The sequence below is a fragment of the Monodelphis domestica genome, chromosome 8 (assembly GCF_027887165.1).
Source record: "Monodelphis domestica isolate mMonDom1 chromosome 8, mMonDom1.pri, whole genome shotgun sequence".
In the NCBI taxonomy this organism is placed as follows: Eukaryota; Metazoa; Chordata; class Mammalia; order Didelphimorphia; family Didelphidae; genus Monodelphis; species Monodelphis domestica.
Window position 1 is genome coordinate 237,957,622 of NC_077234.1, and position 20,541 is coordinate 237,978,162.

At 40.2% G+C, this 20,541-nt stretch overlaps 1 protein-coding gene across 15 annotated transcripts in view; it reads right to left on the bottom strand.

Annotated features, from left to right (window-relative positions):
* The window catches only part of CTPS2 (CTP synthase 2), a 135,890-nt gene that overhangs the window by 9,623 nt on the left and 105,726 nt on the right, over positions 1-20,541 (bottom strand). For 11 of the 15 annotated variants that reach the window (XM_056808587.1, XM_056808588.1, XM_007500863.3 and 8 more), the window contains 2 exons: positions 11,693-11,837; positions 57-74 (listed from right to left, as the gene is read on the bottom strand). In XM_056808587.1, the coding sequence (XP_056664565.1) occupies positions 57-74; positions 11,693-11,837 (163 nt within the window). The remainder of the gene's footprint in view (positions 1-56; positions 75-11,692; positions 11,838-20,541) is intronic. The other 4 variants (XM_007500864.3, XM_056808597.1, XM_056808596.1 and 1 more) reach the window with 1 other exon arrangement.

Sequence of the window (20,541 nt, forward strand, 5' to 3'; positions counted from 1 at the left end):
GCTTGCTATCATGCACATAAAAGTTTTCTCCAAAGCATTATTATTGCTGTACTTACTTCTTTCTGAATGTGCCCCTGGAAGCCATAAAACATAAAAGCAATGAAATAACAGCTTAGTATGCTCTAAAAGAGTTTTGCACTTAATCGAAAAATGCAGAATATAGTCAAGGGCAATTATTAAATGCAAAACATTCAATGTGATGATTAATTCCCTTCTGATACTAATAACCAAGGGCAAACAATGCAAAGAACTTGAGTTGGGGAGTAGGGAAACACTCAAACCTACATGTGTATGACAAAACTCTTTTTAAAAAATTAGTATCAGTTACTTAACATTATAAATAAAAAATATGGCTCCCGATTTAATTTTCATCCTGGGATAAGGGCCGTCTGTGATTTCTTGCATGGAGAATTCCCAGCTATGGAAGCCAAATCAGGTCAGCATTGTTTTTGTAGTTTACAATTTTAGGAAGCTGCACTGGCGTCCTATGAGGTAAAGCCCATAGTCACACAGCCCTAAGAAAGAGGCAAAGCCAGGCCTTTGATGCTGGCTTCTATCCATTGTGAAAACTGTTTCTCAATTTTAAAGAAAGTCTAATTAAATCCCTTGTACACAAAGTCCTGTAATCAGCGATGTACTATTTAATCAATATATCCATTTCCATTTCCATTTTGCTATAAATATAACAACTCAAATAATGAAATAATGATTCTCTGAGTCAAAACACAATAGTTTAAAGGTGGCCCAGGGACAAGCAACAGAATAATTCCTTGGGAAGTACAAAGAATTTCATAGAAGGAAAATATTTGCAGGCTTGAGAGTGTTCGGGATTACTGAATATTGCAGGTAGACTAAAAGCTATCACTATTAATGCCATATACTTAACTCTGTCCTGTTGGCCTTCAAGTCATGGAGAAGCAAAGGAGAATCAGTAGTCATTGTTTTCTAAGATTCATTCTCGTCCCAAGCTAAATCAGGCATGATTCTGACCATGGGAAAGAAGGGGAATCCCTATCCCTACAGGGAGCAGACAATAGGGGGCAGGCAGGATTTCCCTCAGAACATTTTTCAGCTCAATCAGCCCCCAGATAGACATAGCTCAAAACGATTCTCAAGCACAGCACTTTAAGAAAATTCCATCATCTTGCAATTACTGGGTTACTCTGAGAATGGGCCATGTTGTGGCCAAAATAAAACCATCACTTCATTGAAAATTCCCATCAATGTTCAAAGTTGCTGATGAAAAGGGAAGAAAAACTGCTAGGACTGATTCTCTCCAATTTCATTACTGGCTTTATCATGAAGAGATTTAAGAATATTTTATGGTGCATGGTACCCTACTCAAGCATTAATGACCTCCAGGTGTAAAATTTAAAATTGAATCTCAAATAATAAAAATATTATATTTTAAGGAGGTTTATTGAATGATTATTAGAAATCAAGGAATAAAGAGGGTACAAAATAAAAATAAAAACCACATGCCCATGGCTGGTTAGCCATTTGAGAATCCCCACCTTACCACCATCACTGCTGATTGCTACATCATGCCAAAGAGGGCATGGGAGGAGTTACCACCAGTTAAATATTGTGATTTTGCCAACATGGAGATGCAGGAGGGATTATAGGGAATTTTGGGAAATGCTAAGGACTTCTGGGGAAGAAGTCAAAGGAAAATCTCCATTTATACCCAGGGATATGCTGTGGTGGTTTTGAGATAAACACAAAAACTGATGGCAAAAAATCAATTCTCAGAAGGGGCACAGAAGCATTTCTCTCAGCAGCAGTACTGGGGTAAAAGCAAAGCTGCATACAGAAAATATAAAGACTGTACATACACTGGGATCCCTCGAGTAGGCTTGGGATAACAGATTCAGGACTCAAAAGGACTTTATATGGAATCAAGTCCAACCCTCAATTTACTGATGAGGAACCTGAGGCATAGAAAAGTTCATTGAAATTGTTCACAGTCAGAAAATCATGAAGTGCATGAAGCAAAATTTGAACTCAGGTATTCTTCACTCTAAATCCAGTGCCTTATCCAAAAGCATGTTGACTCTCCTACTGGGCTATGTCTTTAGAATCATAGAATCACATATTTAGAGCAGGAAAGTTGTCTAATTCAATCTCATTATTTTACAGATGAGGAAACTGAGGCTCAAATGGGGTTAATTTGCCCACAGTTTCCACAGACACTTAATGACAGGGCCAAAATTCTAATCAAAGTCTTTCAATTCTAAATCCAATGATTTTTCAAGCTGTTTCCCCATAGAATATATTTCCTTCAGTAAACACTTTACATAATTTAACTTTAATTGTTGTTGGTTAATACTTTTTCACGTGAAAATTCTATTTCTAAACCATAGTGTATCTAGGAGCATTTTAAAATGAGGTTAACTGAATTGGAACTAGCTTCCCCTATTCTGATGAGGAGGAAGTCCCAGAGAGCAGTTCTACCCACATCTTAGTTAGTTTCCAGTTTTGCCTGCCTACAAGTTCAGAAAAATACTAAATGAGAAACTATTTGAAAAGAATACTGAAACAGCACTATTGTACGAGATGATTAACTGTGAATGACTTGGCTATTCTCAGCAATATAATGATCTGAGACAATTCCAAAGAACTTATGATGAAAAATGCGATCCTCCTCCAAAGAAAGAATGGATGGAGTCTGAATGCAAATGGACACATATATTTTTCTGAAACTTTATCTTCCTTGAGTGTGAGAGAATTTTTTGGTCTGTGTTTTCTTTCACATTATGGCTAATATGGAAATATGTTTTGCATGGCCACACATGGATAATCTTTATCAAATTGCTTCTCTTTTCAGGGAGAGGAAAAGAACTGAGAAATCAAATTTTTTTTTTAATGTTAACAATTTTTACTACATGCAAAAAGCTAAATAAGGCTAAAGGCCCAGTCAAGTAAACATAAAGGAAGTAGAAAGTCTTTTTTTTTTTTAAGGGAATATGAGAATTACTTGTTCTTTCTAAGCTAGGAAACAACATATAGTTTTAGAAGTGGGAAAAAAAGTCATCAACACCAGTTATAGCAGGAAGAAAATGGAGGCACTTAACCCATCATTCCCATATTCCCATTTCTATTAGAAATTAGAAGCTGTAGTATAGGATGAAGAATGTTATGGTTTTAAAGCCTGGAGGCATTTGTTTAGATTATTCAAGAAGCAAGAAACAGAAGGCTTAAATTGAAAAATAAGAACTCTTCCTAAATGGATTTCTGATCTAAAAGATAAAAAAATGGGATCATTTGGGATAAAACAACTTATGAAATTCTTATAGAACTTAAGAAAAAAGTTACTTAAAGTAATAAGGCAAAGCCAGAGCTTCCTCCTTTGGAAAAGCAACTTATAAAATTCTTATAGAACTTGGGAAAAAAAGTTATTTGAAGTTATAAGGCTAAGCTAGAACCATATTGGTTTGATTATGAAAGAAAGCTTTTTTGAGCTCATGGTAATAAATGCTAGGTAGAGACACAAGTTCAAAAGGTCAACATAGGGGACAGCTAGGTGGCATAGTGGAGATAGTGCCAGGCCTACAGTCAAAAGGGCCTGTGTTCAAATCCAACCTCAGATATATCCTAGCTATGTGACCCTGGAAAGTTACTTAACTCCAATTGCCTAGCTCTTGCTCTTCTGTCTTAGACTTGTTACTAAGAAAGTAAAGGGTTGTTTGTTTTCCTATAAAAAGATCAACATAGATTATAAAATCTACAAAAATGTCAATTAAATATATTTGGAAGATCTATTTTATATTTTTAAAAATGCTTCTCAAGTAGAGCTGATCCAGGAAAATTTATCTGAAGAACAAAATGTTCTCCTCCTAATGAAAAAGGCTACTATTTAAATCATTGCATAGGGGACTCCACTCTACATCTCACAGAAAAAGAATTATAGCAATAATAATATAGTTTACAAATCACATTCCAAATATCTCATTTTTATCCTCACGACCAACCTAGGGAGGAAGGTGCAATAGTAAGAGTAATACTAATTCTCATTTTACAGAAAAGGAGACTCAACTTGGAAAGAAAAAGAAAAAAAGTAAAGCTAAAGACCTGCTCAAGTGGCCATAAAGGAAGATAAGAGTCTTTTTTTTTTTTAAGGGACTATGGGAATTACTTGAGGTGGAGTATAAGGGACTTGCCCGGGGTCAAATAAAAAGTATCTCGGGCAAGGATTTGAACTCAGGTCTTCCTGGGCCAGGCCCACCCAACTGCCTAAGAAGCATAAGTAGTCTCTTTAAGAGACAGTAGAATCCCTGAGACAACACACTCAAATTTGTGAACGCTCCAGCACTTGGCTTGTTTATCAGGGTTATGCCTTACATCAGGGGTTCCCGAACTATGGCCCACCGGCCACATGTGGCCCCTCAAGGCCATTTATCTGGCCCCCACCGCACTTCCGGAAGGCCATCAATGGTCAGTGAGAGGAGCTCAGTACTACTTCCGGTGACATCATCCTTTGAGTGGCGCCTTGTTCTGAGAGTAACTGAAGGAGAACGAGGCGCCGCACAAAGGATGATGGGGCTGCCCCATGGAAGACATCAACAAGGTGAGCGGTGATCTGGGGGAGGGGATTCCGCACTGTCTACACTGCTGCCCGGTATAGTAGTGGCAGTGATGGGCCTGTGCAAGGAGGGACAGGCCCATCCCAGCCAGCGCTGCCGCCTCCGCTATCCCAGACAGCGGTACACAGGTTTGCTCATAGTTTTTATAGTCCGGCCCTCCAACGGTCTGAGGGGCAGTGAACTGGCCCCTGTGTAAAACGGGCACCCCTGCCTTACATCCTTGTTCCCTCCACACTCTCGGCTCGTCCATGGCTCTCAGAGACACGGGACATCTCTCCATGGGGCCCCCATGAGTGCTCTCGCCCAGCTTCTCCCAGGAGGTTCCCCTCACGCACTCAATGGAGCTGTCTGTCCGCCCGTGCTCTTGGCACATGGCGCGTCCGTCTTCCCTTTACCTTGCACAATCTCTCAGGGACAGAGTTCTGAAGCCCCGGGCAACGCGTCTTAGCATGCTCCCCAGCTGTGCCTCCCCACCGCCTCTGCTTCTCTGGAGGCCCCCACATTCCAGAGCAGCAAGATGGAGGATGGGGAAGGTGGGGCTCTCCTTTCACAGGACGCTTGGCGTCAGCCAGAGAGCTTCTGCAACGTCCTACAAGCAAGATCGGCCCCTCTCCTTCTGCTGCTCAAGTCTGGATCCGGCTCGCTGGCCACCTGTAAGTCTGCCCACCCAAAGGCCCTGCTAGAGGAGCTCTGTCTCCCCGCACACAGGCGGAACGAGGCCACGGCCCCCCTCGTCCAGCTTACTTTACCGTGCGGACACACAGGCAAAGCTCCCTCGCGGGGATCTTTCCCAGGAGGCTTGGCAGTGTCTTGGGCTTCACTGTACCAGGAGCTTCTGGAAGTCCTCATCATTCACCAGCAGCCCTTCCTCCATCTGACTTCTGCACTCAATCACCCCCTCCGTCACTGTACAGAAGGCCTCTGGCTCACCTGCGTCTTCTTCCTGTTTTATACCTCAGCGGGTGTTTATCATCAATCACCGAATCAGGCGATTTCTGCTTTATCTTTCAGAGCTGTGAACAATGCACCATGGGAAGCGCCTCGCTGGGCGAGATCCTGCAAGCCCTATCCACAGAAAAGGCACCGTGGGGCCTCATATTCACAATGTCATGCTAGCGAATGGAAGATGGTGAAGACGGGGTCCATTGCCATTTAGGAAAACCTGCTTGTTCCTTACTGCTTCCTTCATCGAGTGCAGTTAACCCTCATACAGACTTTTGTAAAGATGGAAAAAAGTTGTTATATTCATCCATGATGCTCTCTGGACTCTTCAGTAGTTTTAAAATCTAAAGTTTTCTTCTACATCTTTGGCATCTTCCCAAACTCCATCAGATACTTTGCATCTTTGTCCTTCAATGCTCTCACAATGTTATTTTCTCCAATATATTTCTCCTCGGTATATAACTGGTCCACACTGGTTGCTTTTCCCAACTCTGCTCTAATGTTATCTTTTTCTTTAATAATTTCTCCCTCATGAAAAGCATATCGAGGACTCTGATGTTAGGATCCAAGTGTGGCAAGTCAACTATCACTTACGGAAAAAAGGTTTATTGAAACATTTGGGGAGGGTTTGGTTTGGTTTTGTTTTTCAAATCTATTTTTCTTGCTTATGATTCTCTTTTCATTTTCACCCTGGAAGTGTCCTAAAGATGACTTAGCATAGCTGAATAGGTCGCCAAGCTTTCTTTACATTGATTTCAACTTCCACCAGTTCTCTCAGTTTTATGGGATCATAGGGCTCCTCATCCTTCTTTGCAAAGATATTACCATTAAGTTTAGATTCAAACCCAGTGTTTCCTTTGGCAGTGATCTTTTCTGTTTGGAAAGTAAGTCAGATGGTTGCTGACTGAGGTGCTCCAAGAGCTCTTTTTGTTCTCCTTCTTGTAGAGATGTTTAACTTCTGGACGAAATTATTACACCCACTATCAGTCATTGCTGTTGTCCACGACTCATTTTTTAATTTCCAAAGTGATTCCCAGAAAATGATGGCTGAGCTTTTGCATCACTCCTTCCCTCCTCCTGCTCTGCTCCTGGTCTGAATGTCCGAGGAAGGATGGAAATTGCCTCTGCCCATGCCCCTCGGACTGACATCCTGCCAGCCGGAGGAAACAGCTCACAATACAAAAACCTTGAGAATCAGCTACCGTCTGCCATGTTTGGGGAGACATTCTGTCCATTCCGCCATGAAAAAGAGTAAGAGAAATCAGTAGGCCGATGCCGTGACGCGGTTGGCAATGGCATGGACTAGTCTCTCCCTCCACCGGGTGCTCTGTTCGTGACAACTGATATTTCTGTCGTGTTTCGAGGCTCCGAAAACGCTTCACAGACATTATCACATCTGACCCTCACAAGAGCCACGAGAGTGCATAGGATGACGATACAATTCCCATTGGGCAGAAGACACTCAAGCTGAAATGCAGGACTTGCCCAGGCTGCCCGGGCCTCTGAGGCACGATGGTCTCCCCTCATTATCAGGCCTATGCCCCATCCACCAGGCCACGTGGGCAGTGATGACAGCCAGCATCTATGCGGCACGTTAGGGTCTGCAAAGCCCTTGACGAAATCCTCTCACGTGACCCTTCCAACAACGCTGGGCGGAAGCTGCTACGCCCGTGTCCGTGTTGCCGATGAAGAAAGCGAGACAGGAGGGCAGGATCCTTCGGCGAACAACAGACGACGATCCCGTCTGAACGCAGGGCTCCCTGCGCAGGCTGGGCACTGCTCAAAAAGCAGAGGGCGAAGCTGGACGGCATCCGCACCCATCTCTGACCGGGGCTTCCTCTCTCTAGGCCTGGCTAGAGCCGCCGCGCTGGCCCCAAATCCCGGTTTCTCCAAAGAAGAGACGGCGCCGTCTGCCAAACACAGCCCGCCCCCGTGACGCACATCATATGCAGAATGTGTAGAAGCTCTAGCGGCAGTCGGAGAAGAGGCCAGATGGGCGACGAGCCCGTGTCCAGAACAGCACGTCTCTCCTATGCTTGTGGGCCTTTCAGACCTTAAAGTGCTACAGAAAGGCCAGCCGTTATAGTCGGACCTCTGGATACGATGCAGGGAATAGGCAGACAGCTCCTACGCAATCCCTTAATTCCTTTTAGGGACCCTTTGTGGGCCAAGCCAAGCCCGGAATCAGGAAGTCCTGAGTGCAAATCCAGTCTCAGGCACTTACCAGCTAGGTGATCTCAGGAAAGTCATATAAGCTCTGTTTGCCTCAGTTTCCACAACTGTAAAATGGGAATAATAATAGCATCTACCTCCCAGGGTTGTAGTGAGGATCAAATGAGATTATCTAAAAAATCACTTAACTCAGAGCAGCTAGACCACCAAGCCTAGAGTCAGGAGGACCTGGGTTCAAATCTGGTCTCTGACACTTACGAGCTGTGTGATCCTGGGTAAGTCACCTAACCCTCTTTGCCTCAGTGTCCACATCTGTAAAATGGCGAAGGAAACAGCCAAGCCCTCCAGTATCTTTACCAAGAAAATTCCAAATAGGATCACAAAAAGTTGGACACAACTGAAAAGACAGAACCGCTTGGCTCTGAAAGGGTGTACCATATTCATTCAGAAGAAACAGGAGAGAGAAAAGTGAGGGAGGGAGAAAGGTACTTTATGTGTAGAAGACATACTCTGTGCATGTGTACACGTGTGCATGGAGAAAAGTTCTTTTGGTAAATATCAATAGGGTTAGAAGCAGAGGGAGGAGAAGGAGGCAGCCCCATCGCAAGCGGGATCCAGTGAAAGATCCGCTCAGTTCTCTGGATCGGAGGAAGTGCTCACGCTGGCAGCATAGCTAATGTAGAGGAACAAATGAGGGAGAATTTTTTTCTTGATATGATTCTTACCTCTCACAGGGAAATGATGAGGAAACCAACCCTTTCTCCTAGTTTTCGATAGAAAAGAAAAAAGCTGGGAAAGTCTAACGTGTTCCCTAGGCTTTAGGAAAGCAAATTTCAAACACTCCAGAAGAAAGACACGAAAAGTCTCATGAACTAAAATCCAGTCGGAGAATTCTAATCCAATGGGACGGTAATCTCTCAAAAAAAGGACAAAGCAACAATTCTGATTCAAAAAGAGAGTTGTTTAAAGAGACTAATGTGAATGCACGAGAAACTTGCCAACCAACTTAAGTTAGAAATTGCCACCTACCGAAGATGCTACAAAGCAGCACGGGCAGAAAAGAGAAGATGGCGCGAGTGGAAATCATCATTGTCCCAGCGAACATTTATATGGCATTTTAGGGGTTACGAATCACTTTACATATGGTATCTACATTATATAGTACAGCCCTCTGACATAGGTGACATTATAGATTATATTGTATTGTTATGTTATGCATGAATAACATTAATATATGCTTGTGAAGCATATACTTGTAGAATTATTGTGTCATATGTATGTGGATATACAAAAACAGGTTTTACTATAAACACACCCATATGTTTGTTGTACATATACGGGCATGTCCTGTAAGAAAGGTGGCAGGATTGGATAAGTGAGAGTCTGGTGAAGAAAGTTAAGGATGATGGAAATGAATTGAGACTTTCTGAAACGCAAAAGAGGAGATTCAAGAAGGGGTGGGACTGCTGCCAGATGGATGAGATGATGCCAATGGAAACAGAGAACAGGTAGCATTCATTTTGTTTCTGTCTTTCTTGCCGAAGGGATTGATTTTTGGACTGGAAAGGACAAATAAGCAGTTGATAACCATAATAAGGAATAACGGCTTGTTTATCCAATTGGAGAGACCACAAGCACTTTGGATTCCACAGTTTGAACCCAAAAAGGTCCTGACAGGCTAGAACGTTGGGCAACATCTCATTTGATGAAATTTAATAGGGATAAAGTCAAAGTCTTACATTTGGCTTTTAAAAAAATGACAAGTATAAGATGGGGAGGCATGACTAGACAGCAATTCATCTAAAAAAGATCTGAGAATTTTAGTAGATTATAAGTTTAATATGAATGAGCATCATCATAAAGCAGCCAAGAAAGCTAAGAGGATTTTAGGCTGAATTAACAGAGACCCGCTTGAAGTGGTGAGCAAGGAGGCAATAATGCTGTTGAGTTCTGCTTAGTAAGAGCACCTCTGGAACCCTGGGTTTGTAGTGCACAGCACATGTCAGAAAGGGCTGGTAAGTATCCTGAGGAGGGAAACTGGGACAGCGAATGGCCTTGAATTCACACCTGGTGAGATTTGGTTGAATGAATACATAATGTTTAGCCTAGAAAACACTCCAAGAACACATTGGAGCTGTCTTCAAGTATGTGGGCTGTTACATAAAAGGAAGGTGAGCTATATTTTACCCCAGAGAGGAGAACTCGGAACAATGGGTAGAAGTTATAAAGATACAAATCTAGGCTTGATGTCAGTAAAAATAAAAAACAAGACAAAAATCAACATTACAGCTACCCAGAAAAGGATGGACTGCCTCAGAAGGTAGAAAGGCTCCCCCTTAAGGGAGGTCTTCAAATAAAGCCTTCATTAACCTTGGTTGAATATGTTGGCCTGGAATGGCCTGCTGATCCACTGAACATCCTCCCAGTTCTGAAATTCTGTGATGTTGGGAGAATTGCCATTCGTGTCTCCTAGTCAGACAACGTCCGGGCTATTTTGAGTATCCCAACAGAGCTAGGCATCACCTTCCTTCCTAAGCAGGGAGACGATGGAATGCTGATATGGTATGAGTATTTTCAAAGGAAAACAGAATACAAGGGCTCCCCAACAGTACATGCCCAGAAGAGACTGGTTTAGAGACATTTAGGAAGATTTAGGTTCTTTCTTCCCTGTCATTCTTAAATTACGACAAATGAGAGACAAATGATTTCCATTTACAGTGTGGTAGTCTGTTTTCCACTTTGCTTTGCATCAGTTCCTAAGTCTTCTGTTTTTCTGTATTAATCATATCCATTCCTTCTCACAGTCCAATAATATTCCACTATATCCAAGTACCACAACTTGTTAGTCAATCCACAATCTATGGGAATTTATTTGGAGTCCAGTTCTCGGTGATCATGAAAAAGCCCAGCTATAAATATTTGGGTGCCTATGGAGCTTTTCTTCTTAAAAAAAAAACCAAACAAACCCTTACCTTGCATATTGGAATCAATAGTATGTTTTGGTTCCAAGGTGGAAGAGCAGTAAGGGCTGGGCAATGGGGGTTAAGTGACTTGCCCAGGGTCACACAGTTAGGAAATGTCTGAGGTCCTATTTGAACCCAGAACCTCCCATCTCTAAGCCTGGCTCTAAATCCACTTTGCTACCTCGCTGCCCTTGAGCCCTTCTCTTTGTTGATGACCTCCTTGGAAGGTATATTCCCAGCAGGAGAATCTCTGGGTCAAAGCGTATGGGCACTCTAGTATCTTCAATTGAATATTGGTTTCCAGAATGATCACACTAATTCACAGCTCCACCATCAATGCATTCATGTGCCTGTCTTTCCACAAGCCCTCCAGCATTGATCATTTCTATCTTTTGTCATTTTGAAGAAAATAATTTAATAATGATAAATCTACATCTGTTCAAATGTGTTCATTCAAATCATTGAAAGTGATTATCATCCTAATATATATTATATTATCATGATAATACTTCAAAGATCTATCGCTTTGCCGATTTGGGCATGATCAAGCCATCTGTTACTAACTAGATACATGCCTATATTGACTTTCCAAAGACTTATTACGAACTAAGGCACCACACCAAAACTACAAATAATTCCCACACCCACATTTTCAGAAGGTTATTGTGAGTTGCTGCGCCTGTCTATATTCAACTAGGTTGGTCCTCAAACAAATGTACAGTCTATCAACAAGTTTGTACTCTATCCTTTTCCATCGTGAGAAAACCTGTCACAACTTAGGTTTCAGTCATGGATGTTAAGAATGTAGACGCCGATTTGTTTTTCTTTTCTTCTGCAACATGACCAAAATGGAAATATGGAAGAAAAAATACATAATCCCCTCTGTACCATGATGGGGCTTTAGAAGAGACCTTTAATTTGTTAATATAAGTGTCCTTTACTTGACTGCTCTCTTTGTATTAAGTAGACAAAGACCAAAAAATGAAATAGCAATTGCTATACACTGCTATAAACATTTTTAAAAAAAGTTACCTTGAAGACAATTTGCAGCCTTGCTGAAGATAGGCATTGAGTGTACCAGTTGCTGCAAGCAACAGACCCAGGTATGGAGGAGAAGGTTTCATTGGCCTAGAAGAAAATTCAGGATGGAACTGGACAGCAACAAAATATGGATGATCTGAAATGAAAAGAGTTAGAATTGAAGGCTCTGGCAAACGTTAACAATAAATTAAAGTTCTTTCCCTCCAGCAAGGAAATAAGCACCATTTTATTGAATGCATTTTAACAAAACCATTTTTCTAGGTAGTGTTTCAAGTGATGAACCGAGGAGCCAACATGTCAAAACATAGTAGAAGTGTTGCAGTCTCTTGGATGTAAGTCAAGAGAACAGAAAGGCAGTGGAACTCGGCTTCTTCATTTTTCAGGAGGCCTTTCTGATCTGATTGATCACCTTTTCCACTGGATGATTGGGACCTTCAGACCAAGGCCACGTCGTTTCTCAGACTAAGGAATCTCTGATGGCATTTACTGAAACTAACTTTGGGACAAGCTTTGAGTTTACCCAACATGGCCCTGAACTTACGGGGTTTAGCTGGATTCTGACTGACCCCAAGAACATGGCAAGGCGATAGGAAATCTTGGCCCCCTCCCCTTCCAGCTGCATAGCAATCATCATGACGAGATCAGACTCTACAGCCTAAGTTGTGGGGTGTGTTTCATGACTCTTCAAGGTAAAGGAAGCATGATTTGATCACTTGGGGCAAGTATTCATTCAAAAGGATCACAAGCCATTCATTCCATCTCATCTTGTGTGGTTCTAATTCATGGTGTTCCAAAGACGGGACTTTCACAATATGCCAGAGAGCTTCTTTTCAATCTTCAATGGGCACCCATGGAGCTCTCTGTCAATTCTGTGAGTAGCTTCCATCCATCTTATTTATAAGGCCAGATTAGCTCACCTCTCCTTTAAAAACCCTTTACCTCAGTCTTATGACTATCACAGATTTCATAACTATGATGATTTGGGCAATGGAAGATCTACCTCCTTCACAGGACTACTGCAAAGCTCAGAGGAGATCATAACTATGATGATTTGGGCAATGGAAGATCTACCTCCTTCACAGGACTATTGCAAAGCTCAGAGGAGATCATAACTATGATGATTTGGGCAATGGAAGATCTACCTCCTTCACAGGACTACTGCAAAGCTCAGAGGAGATCATAACTATGATGATTTGGGCAATGGAAGATCTACCTCCTTCACAGGACTATTGCAAAGCTCAGAGGAGATCATAACTATGATGATTTGGGCAATGGAAGATCTACCTCCTTCACAGGACTACTGCAAAGCTCAGAGGAGATCATAACTATGATGATTTGGGCAATGGAAGATCTACCTCCTTCACAGGACTATTGCAAAGCTCAGAGGAGATCATAACTATGATGATTTGGGCAATGGAAGATCTACCTCCTTCACAGGACTACTACAAAGCTCAGAGGAGATCATGAATGGAGGAGAGCACACCAAGCCCTTCACAACACTAGATGTCAATAATCATTATTGTCAGGTTTTATAAAGCTGTGGCTTTTTCCTTGATAGAAAATGCTTTTCTCCTAGAAAGAAACCTGCTTTCCTACTAGAGAGAACAAATGCCCTGCTAGGAGATATTTAGGCCTTTCATCTTTTATTTCTCCCTTTCCTTCCCTTCTTTCTCTTCCTCATCTCTCACAAATCATCACAGTTTTTAAAAAGTGGATAATCCTTGTAGCTAAAGTGTAGTATCTTTAAAGAAAGGTTTGCTAATCAAGCCAAGTAAAACTGAGAGTGTTCCAGAGTTCCAAAATTCCAGCGTTTGGCTGGAATGCACCAACTGTAAGAAGCTCTAGATCTTGCCTCTCACTGATACTAGCTAGGCAAGTGGAACAAGTCACTTGTAACCTCTCAGAATTCCTCGGCGACTCTAGGTTAGTTTCACCGATCTGTCTTAGTGGAAGGATGTTCAACACCAGGAGCTTCCCACTTGATGAAATAACAGGCCCGTAAGAAGGGGGAAAGGTAATCTAGAGTGAGGCAAAAGAAACTCACAATTTACAAAGCAGATTCTAACTTAACTTGGGGAAACAAGATTTTTTTTTTTACTCTATGTTGTTACAAGCCATAGATCTCAGCATCTAGCATGGGCTGCGACATGAAAGAATCAGAAAGTAATAATGTTGTGGATACTGTTTTATCGAAGATTACTGCAATCTGTCTCATCACAGCCAGAGACAGACTGCCGGAATAAATGGCCCACAGTTCTGTTTACTTAAGGCAATTTCGGAGACAAATTTATCCAGCGATTTCCCCTGATGCCATTATGATGAGAAGAGAGAGTAAAGAAGGGAGAAGGTGGTTTTGATGATGTTCTTTTAATTAAAGGGTGGGGAGAGAGGGGGCTCTGAAATAAGGTTTTCTGCTTATTTGTTTTGAATTGAACCCTCATGTTAGTCCCAAAGTCTATTCCCTTTTAGAACAATTGTGACATGTGGCAAATGATTTTTATAGAACACTTGGCCTGCGTCTGTGTAGAACAGAAGCTCAAAAGAGTCCTGGGGATTTTTCTTTAATGAAAATAAATATTCTTCCTAGTCTACTTTTTAAAATGGCAGTGTCTCACTGTTCGTATTTCCTTTCCAATTCACGTGAAAATTAAAAACTGCTATCGAAATATACTTTTGATAAAAGTTATAAACGGAGGGCATTAAAATAAAGCCAAACCTTGAATTAAGAAAATCTACAGAGATGGTGATTAGTTTAGATCAATGCCCCAGGCTCCTTTCCAAGCAAGGCTGATAGCCCCAGTCAGTGAGCTTGCCCTTCAAGATAAAAAATCTACATCCTGAGCTGAAATTTCAGCAATTAAGCAAAGTTCTGCTTCAGAATTCTGGCCAAGGAAGTGATCAATCATGATGTCAGAGGGCTGATGGTAAAGGATGTCTCCTGTGGCCAGGGAACCAATCAACTGGCATTTATAGAGCACTCATTAAAACACCCTGCACATTGCTAAGCACTAAGGTTCCATTCTGTTGGGGAATGGGGGAGAGACAACATATGTACAGAGAGAATAAATACAAGATAAATAAAAGCTGAAGGAGGGACAACACTAGTAGTTGTAAAGATCAGAAAATCGCCCCCATAGAAGACAAGCTTGACTTGAGTCTTAAAAGATGAAAGAGATTTTATGAGGTGGAGATGAGGAGAGAGCAAATTCCAGATAAAGAAAATACCTCCTGCAAAGATCAAGAAATGGAACACGGAAGATTAAAGATGGGGTGTCAAGCAGGCATGAGGGCACCTAGGTGGCACAGTGGATAGGGCACTAGGTCTGGAGTCAGAAAGACCTGAGTTCAAGTCCGGCTTCAAAATACTTACTGTGCAAAAATCCCAGGCAAGTCAATTACCTTTTATTCAGGGAAAATAAAAACAGCTACTGCCAGGGCTGTTGTGATGAGACAATAATGGCGAAGTGCTTGCACAAAGCAAGCACTATATAAATGTTAGTTATCATTAGTTAGCTCTCAGTATTAGTTGTAACATGCTCAGCACAGTGCCTGGTACATAATAAACATAACGTAAATGTTAGTTATCATCTGAGAGAAATAGGCAAGAAAGTCAATTTAGGCTAGATTGTAGAATATGGGATTTGTGGTTGTTCAGTCATTTTAGTCATGTTGGACTCTTCATAACTCCTTTTGGGGTTCTCTTGGGAAAGATATGGGAGTGGTTTGCCATTTCCTTCTCTAGCTCATTTTACAGATGAAGAAATTGAGGCAAAGGATTTTCCCAGGGGCACACAGCTAGTATGTGTCTGAAGCCATATCTGAATTCAGATCAGGTACAGTGCTTTATCCATTGTACCATTCATGTAGTATTTAAAAGGTTACAAAGTGCTTTTCAATTCAAAGAATTAAATTAAGCAGCGAGAAAACTAAACTATCATTCTTTGCAGATGATTAAATTAAATTAATTGAAATAATTAATAACTTTAGCAAAGTTGCAGAATATAAAATAAATCCACACAAATCATTGGCATTTCTATATATTTCCAACAATGTCCAGCAGAAAGAGATTTAAAATCAGACTCTAGACAATATAAAATACTTGAGAATCTATTAGCCAAAACAAACACAGAAATTAAATGAACACAATTACAAAACACTTCTAAAGTTAGAGCTAAAACAATTGGAAAAACATTCATTGCTCATGGGTAGGCTAAGCTAATATAATAAAAATGACAATCCTATCTAAATTAATTTATTTATTCAGTGCCATGTCAATGAAACTAGCAACAAACTATTTTATAGAACCAGAAAAAATTATAAAATTCATCTGGAAGATCAAAACTATCAAAGGAACTAATAAAAAAATGTGAAGGATGGTGGCCTTGCAATACCAGATCTTAAACTATATTAATTAGTTAATGTTTTAATTGAATTAAACAGTAATCATCAAAACAAAATGGTATTGGCTAATAAATAGAAGGGTGGATCAATGGGCTAAATTAGGAATATATGACCACAGCAATCTAGTGATTGATGAACCCAAAGATCCTAACTTTTGGAATAAGAACACATATTTGACAAAAACTCCTGGGAAAATTGGAAAACAGGAACAGCTGGGTGGCTCAGTAGATTGAGAGCCAGGCCTAGAAATGGGAGGTCCTAAATTCAAATCTGACCTCAAACACTTCCTAGCTGTGTGACCCTGGGCAAGTCACTTAACCCCAATTACCTAGCCTTTCCTGTTCTTCTGCCTTGGAACCAATACATGGTATTCATTCTAAGATGGAAGGAAAGGATTGGGGGGGGGGAATGGAAAACTGTATGGCAAAAATTAGGTATAGATCAATATCTCACCTTATACAAAGTTAAGGTAAAAATTGACATATGATTTAGACATAAAAGATGATATTATAAATAATTAGGGAAACATAAAATAGTCTACCTGTTAGATTTATGGAGTAGCGAAGAATTTATGATCAAAATAGAGTGTTACAAGATGGAAAATTAATCATTGCCATTACATTAAATTTAAAAGGTTTTGTACAAACAAAATCAATGCAACCAAGATTAGAAGGGAAACAAGAAAGTGGGAAAAAATTTTATAACAAATTTCTCTGATAAAGGTCTCGTTTCTCAAATATATAAAGAATTACACTTTCAGGTTAAGATGGCCCCAGAGTAGAGGCAGGGCTCTTCCTCCCCTCTCCATTGATCTAGATAGGGTGCCTCAAAAAGGCAAAACCAAGATCAGATGAGTGAAAGGGCTCCACTGTAGGGCGCAGCATGGAAGGTAGGCAATGTTTGGGCATTTTCACTTTAAAAAGGGGCAAAATTATTCCCACCAAGAGGTGAGCTCATCAGCCCATCCCCTCTCCACCTACAGGCCAGAGTGAGAACAAGCACGGGCAACCTCTAGGTTGGGGGGTGGGTGGGGAGGGTGCTGGTTGAGGACACCACAGACTTACCGCTAAGAGCGGCAGACTAGGGACCCTGAGAATCTGAAGAAACATGGAGATAGAGCACAGAGATTGGGCAGAGAGGGGTGGCTCACAGCGGACACCATGGAGACTCAAAAAATAGTCTCAGGACAAAAACCTCTCTGGAGCGCAATACAAAGATCACCCCCTTCCTCACTCAGACTTCTGACTGGGAAGGAACAAAACAATGGCCACCAACTCACAAGAACTACAATCCACAACCGCCAAAAAAAAAAAACAAGAAGAAAACCTTAACCCTGGATAATCTTTATGCAAAAAAAACTCCAGACTACAGAGGAGACAGAAGAAGGTGACAAACAAGCAAACACATCCAAACCTTCCAAAAAAATGGAAATTGGTCACAAGCTCTTGAGGAGCTCAAATCTGAGATTATTAGAAAGACAGAAGAGATTTGGCAAGAAAAGTGGGAAATAGTTCAAAAAGAAAACAATAGTTTAAAAGACAGAATCTCCCCCTTGGAAAAACAAGCCCAGAAATCAAATGAAATGATAAGCAAATTGAAGATCAGAACTGATCTGTCAAAAGCCATAAAAGCAAGATAGATCAAACGGAAAAGAAAAACCAGATGCTAGCTGAAAGCCAGTCATTAAAAACTAGAATTGATCAAATATATAAAGAACTAAATCAAATTTATAAGAATACGTGTCATTTTCCAATTGAGAAATGGTCAAAGGGCATGAATAAGCAGTTTTAGATAAAAAAATCAAAGCTATCAAACATCATAAAAAAAAATGTTCCAAATCCCTCTTGAGTAGAGAAATGCAAATTAAAACAACTCTGAAGTACCGACTCATGTCTATAAGATTGGCCAATATGGCAATAAAAGAAAAGGATAAATATTGGAGTGGATGTGGCAAAATCGGGACACTAGTGCATTGCTGGTGGAGTTGTGAACTGATACCACCATTCTGGAGGACAATTTGGAATTATGTCCAAAGGGTTTTTAAACAATGCATACCCTTTGATCCAATAATACCACTACTAGGTCTGTATTCCAAAGAGATAAAAAAAATGTGAAAGGACTTGTTTGTACAAAAATATTTATAACCACTCTTTTTGTGGTGACAAAGAATTGGAAACTAAAGTGATCTCCATCAATTGGGGAATGACTGAACAAATTATGGTGATGGGATATGAACAGGATGATTTCAGAAAGAGTTGTGAAAAGACCTACATGAACTGATAGAGTGAAATAAGCAGAACATTATACAAAGTAATAGCAATACTGTGGAATGATGATAGACTTAGCTACTATTAGCAAATACAGTGATCCAGGACAATTCTGAGGGACTTATGACAAAGAATGCCATTGACCTCCAGAGATAGAACTTTTGATGTCAGAATGCAGAAGAAAGCAGATAGTTTTTCACTTGTTTATTTGGGTTTATATTTGGGGGTTTTGGTTTTATAAGGTTACTCACAAAAATATGGAAATATGTTTTGCATGACAATACATGTATAACCCAGATTGAATTACCTGCCAGCATCGAAGGGGGGAAGGGAAGAGATGGAGGGAGAAAAGTGCAATCATATAACTTTGAAAAATTCGTGTGGAAATTTGTTGTTACATATAGTTGGCAACATTTTTTTTAAGTTTTAAAAAACAGCAAAGTACTTTTCAAAAATGATCTCATTTATTCCTCAAAACAACCTTGTACGGATTTATCATAGATAATGATATTTATCATCTCAAATAAAACTGTTTTACATCTTCAGAAGAAAGCAAATGTTCTAAGAAACGGGTTCTTTTTTTTTTTTAAGATTCTATTTTCTTTATTGTTTGTTAATTTTTTAAACATTTTTTTAGTTCCAAATTCTCTCCCTCCTCCTACTTCTTTTGCCACTCTTTGAGAAGGCAAAATATAATGGATATCATTATTTGTGTGAATTCATACATTTCTATTTAAAACATATATGTATTTAATTTGTGTTGTTAAAAAAAAGCAACATGAAAATTTAAAAAATTTGCTTCAGTCTGTGCTCAGAGAGAAATCAGTTCTTTCTCTGAAGGTAGACAGCATTTTTCATCATGGGTACTTTGGAACTGTCTTTGATCATTACTTTGATCAGAATAGCTAAGTCTTTCCCAGTTGATCTTTAAAATAGTACTGTTACTACGTACAATACTACCCTGGTTCAAGGCAGGTTCTTAACCTTTTTTGTGTCACTGACCCCTTTGGCAATCTGGTAAAGTCTATGGAATCTTTCTCAAATTAACATTTTTAAATGCAAAAATTAAAATACTTTACAGAATTACAAAGTAAACCAATAATGTTGTAACTATTGTCAAAATCTTTTTTCAAGTACATGAAAACCAGGTTAACAGCTCTGCATGACAACCAAGGAAGGAAATGTTGGGGAGTCTGATCATAGATCAAAGAATGCCATCTTTCATTTTATTTTCTTCATGATTTTTTTATTGTGTGTCGTGGGTCATCTATCATGACATGAACAATCTAGAAATAGGTATTGCATGAAAGCATGGGTATAACCTAGATAGGCTACTATAAAAATAAGATACTGGGAGCCCCTTCAGGGTAAAGAGCTGGCTTTATTGTGACAGCTAAATCCCAGGGCCAGAGCTCTGCAGATTCCCCAGCTGGATCTGAGACCCTGAAATGCTTTATAGTTTCATATCTGACCCCAACATTCCTGCAAAAAGTCTCCAAGAAGTCTCAGAGACCCCTGGCTGCACCTCCTGGTCTTTACGATCATCGGATGACCATCTGGTCCCTGTACCTTCTTACATGAATTGGTTGCTTTGAGTACATTATAAAATGGGTTCACATGCTTAGGAGTAACATACTAACTTACTTATGGTTAATATGGTAGCAAACACTCTTACAAATTATTATAATGATACATATATTTGAAATTATGGCTCAGGTATAATCGTGGGAACTACATTCCTAATCTGGTTACATATACAGATTCTTGTCTGGAACTATATTCTTACTACAAATTCCACATTTACAAGGTATCAAATTAATGGGACTTTAAAGCTAATCAAATGAGGAGCTGCTTCATTAAATTTCCTTCCTACTATTTGCCACCTTGGGGAGGGGTAGGAGGGAGAGGGAGGGAGAACATCTGAATCCTAGAATATCAGAAAAAAAATCGTCAAGAATCATTTTGACATGCACCTGAAAATCAATCAATCAAAATAAGAATTCTGTGTGGTTCTGGGCAAGTCACTTAACCTCAACTGTTCAGGTTTTATCTTTCTTCTGCCTTGGAATTGATACTTAGTATTGATTCTAAGACAAAAGATAAAGATTTTTTTAAAAAAAGAAAAAGAGCAAGGTCTCTCACAGAGAGGATCCAAGCAGAATTGCTGAAAGA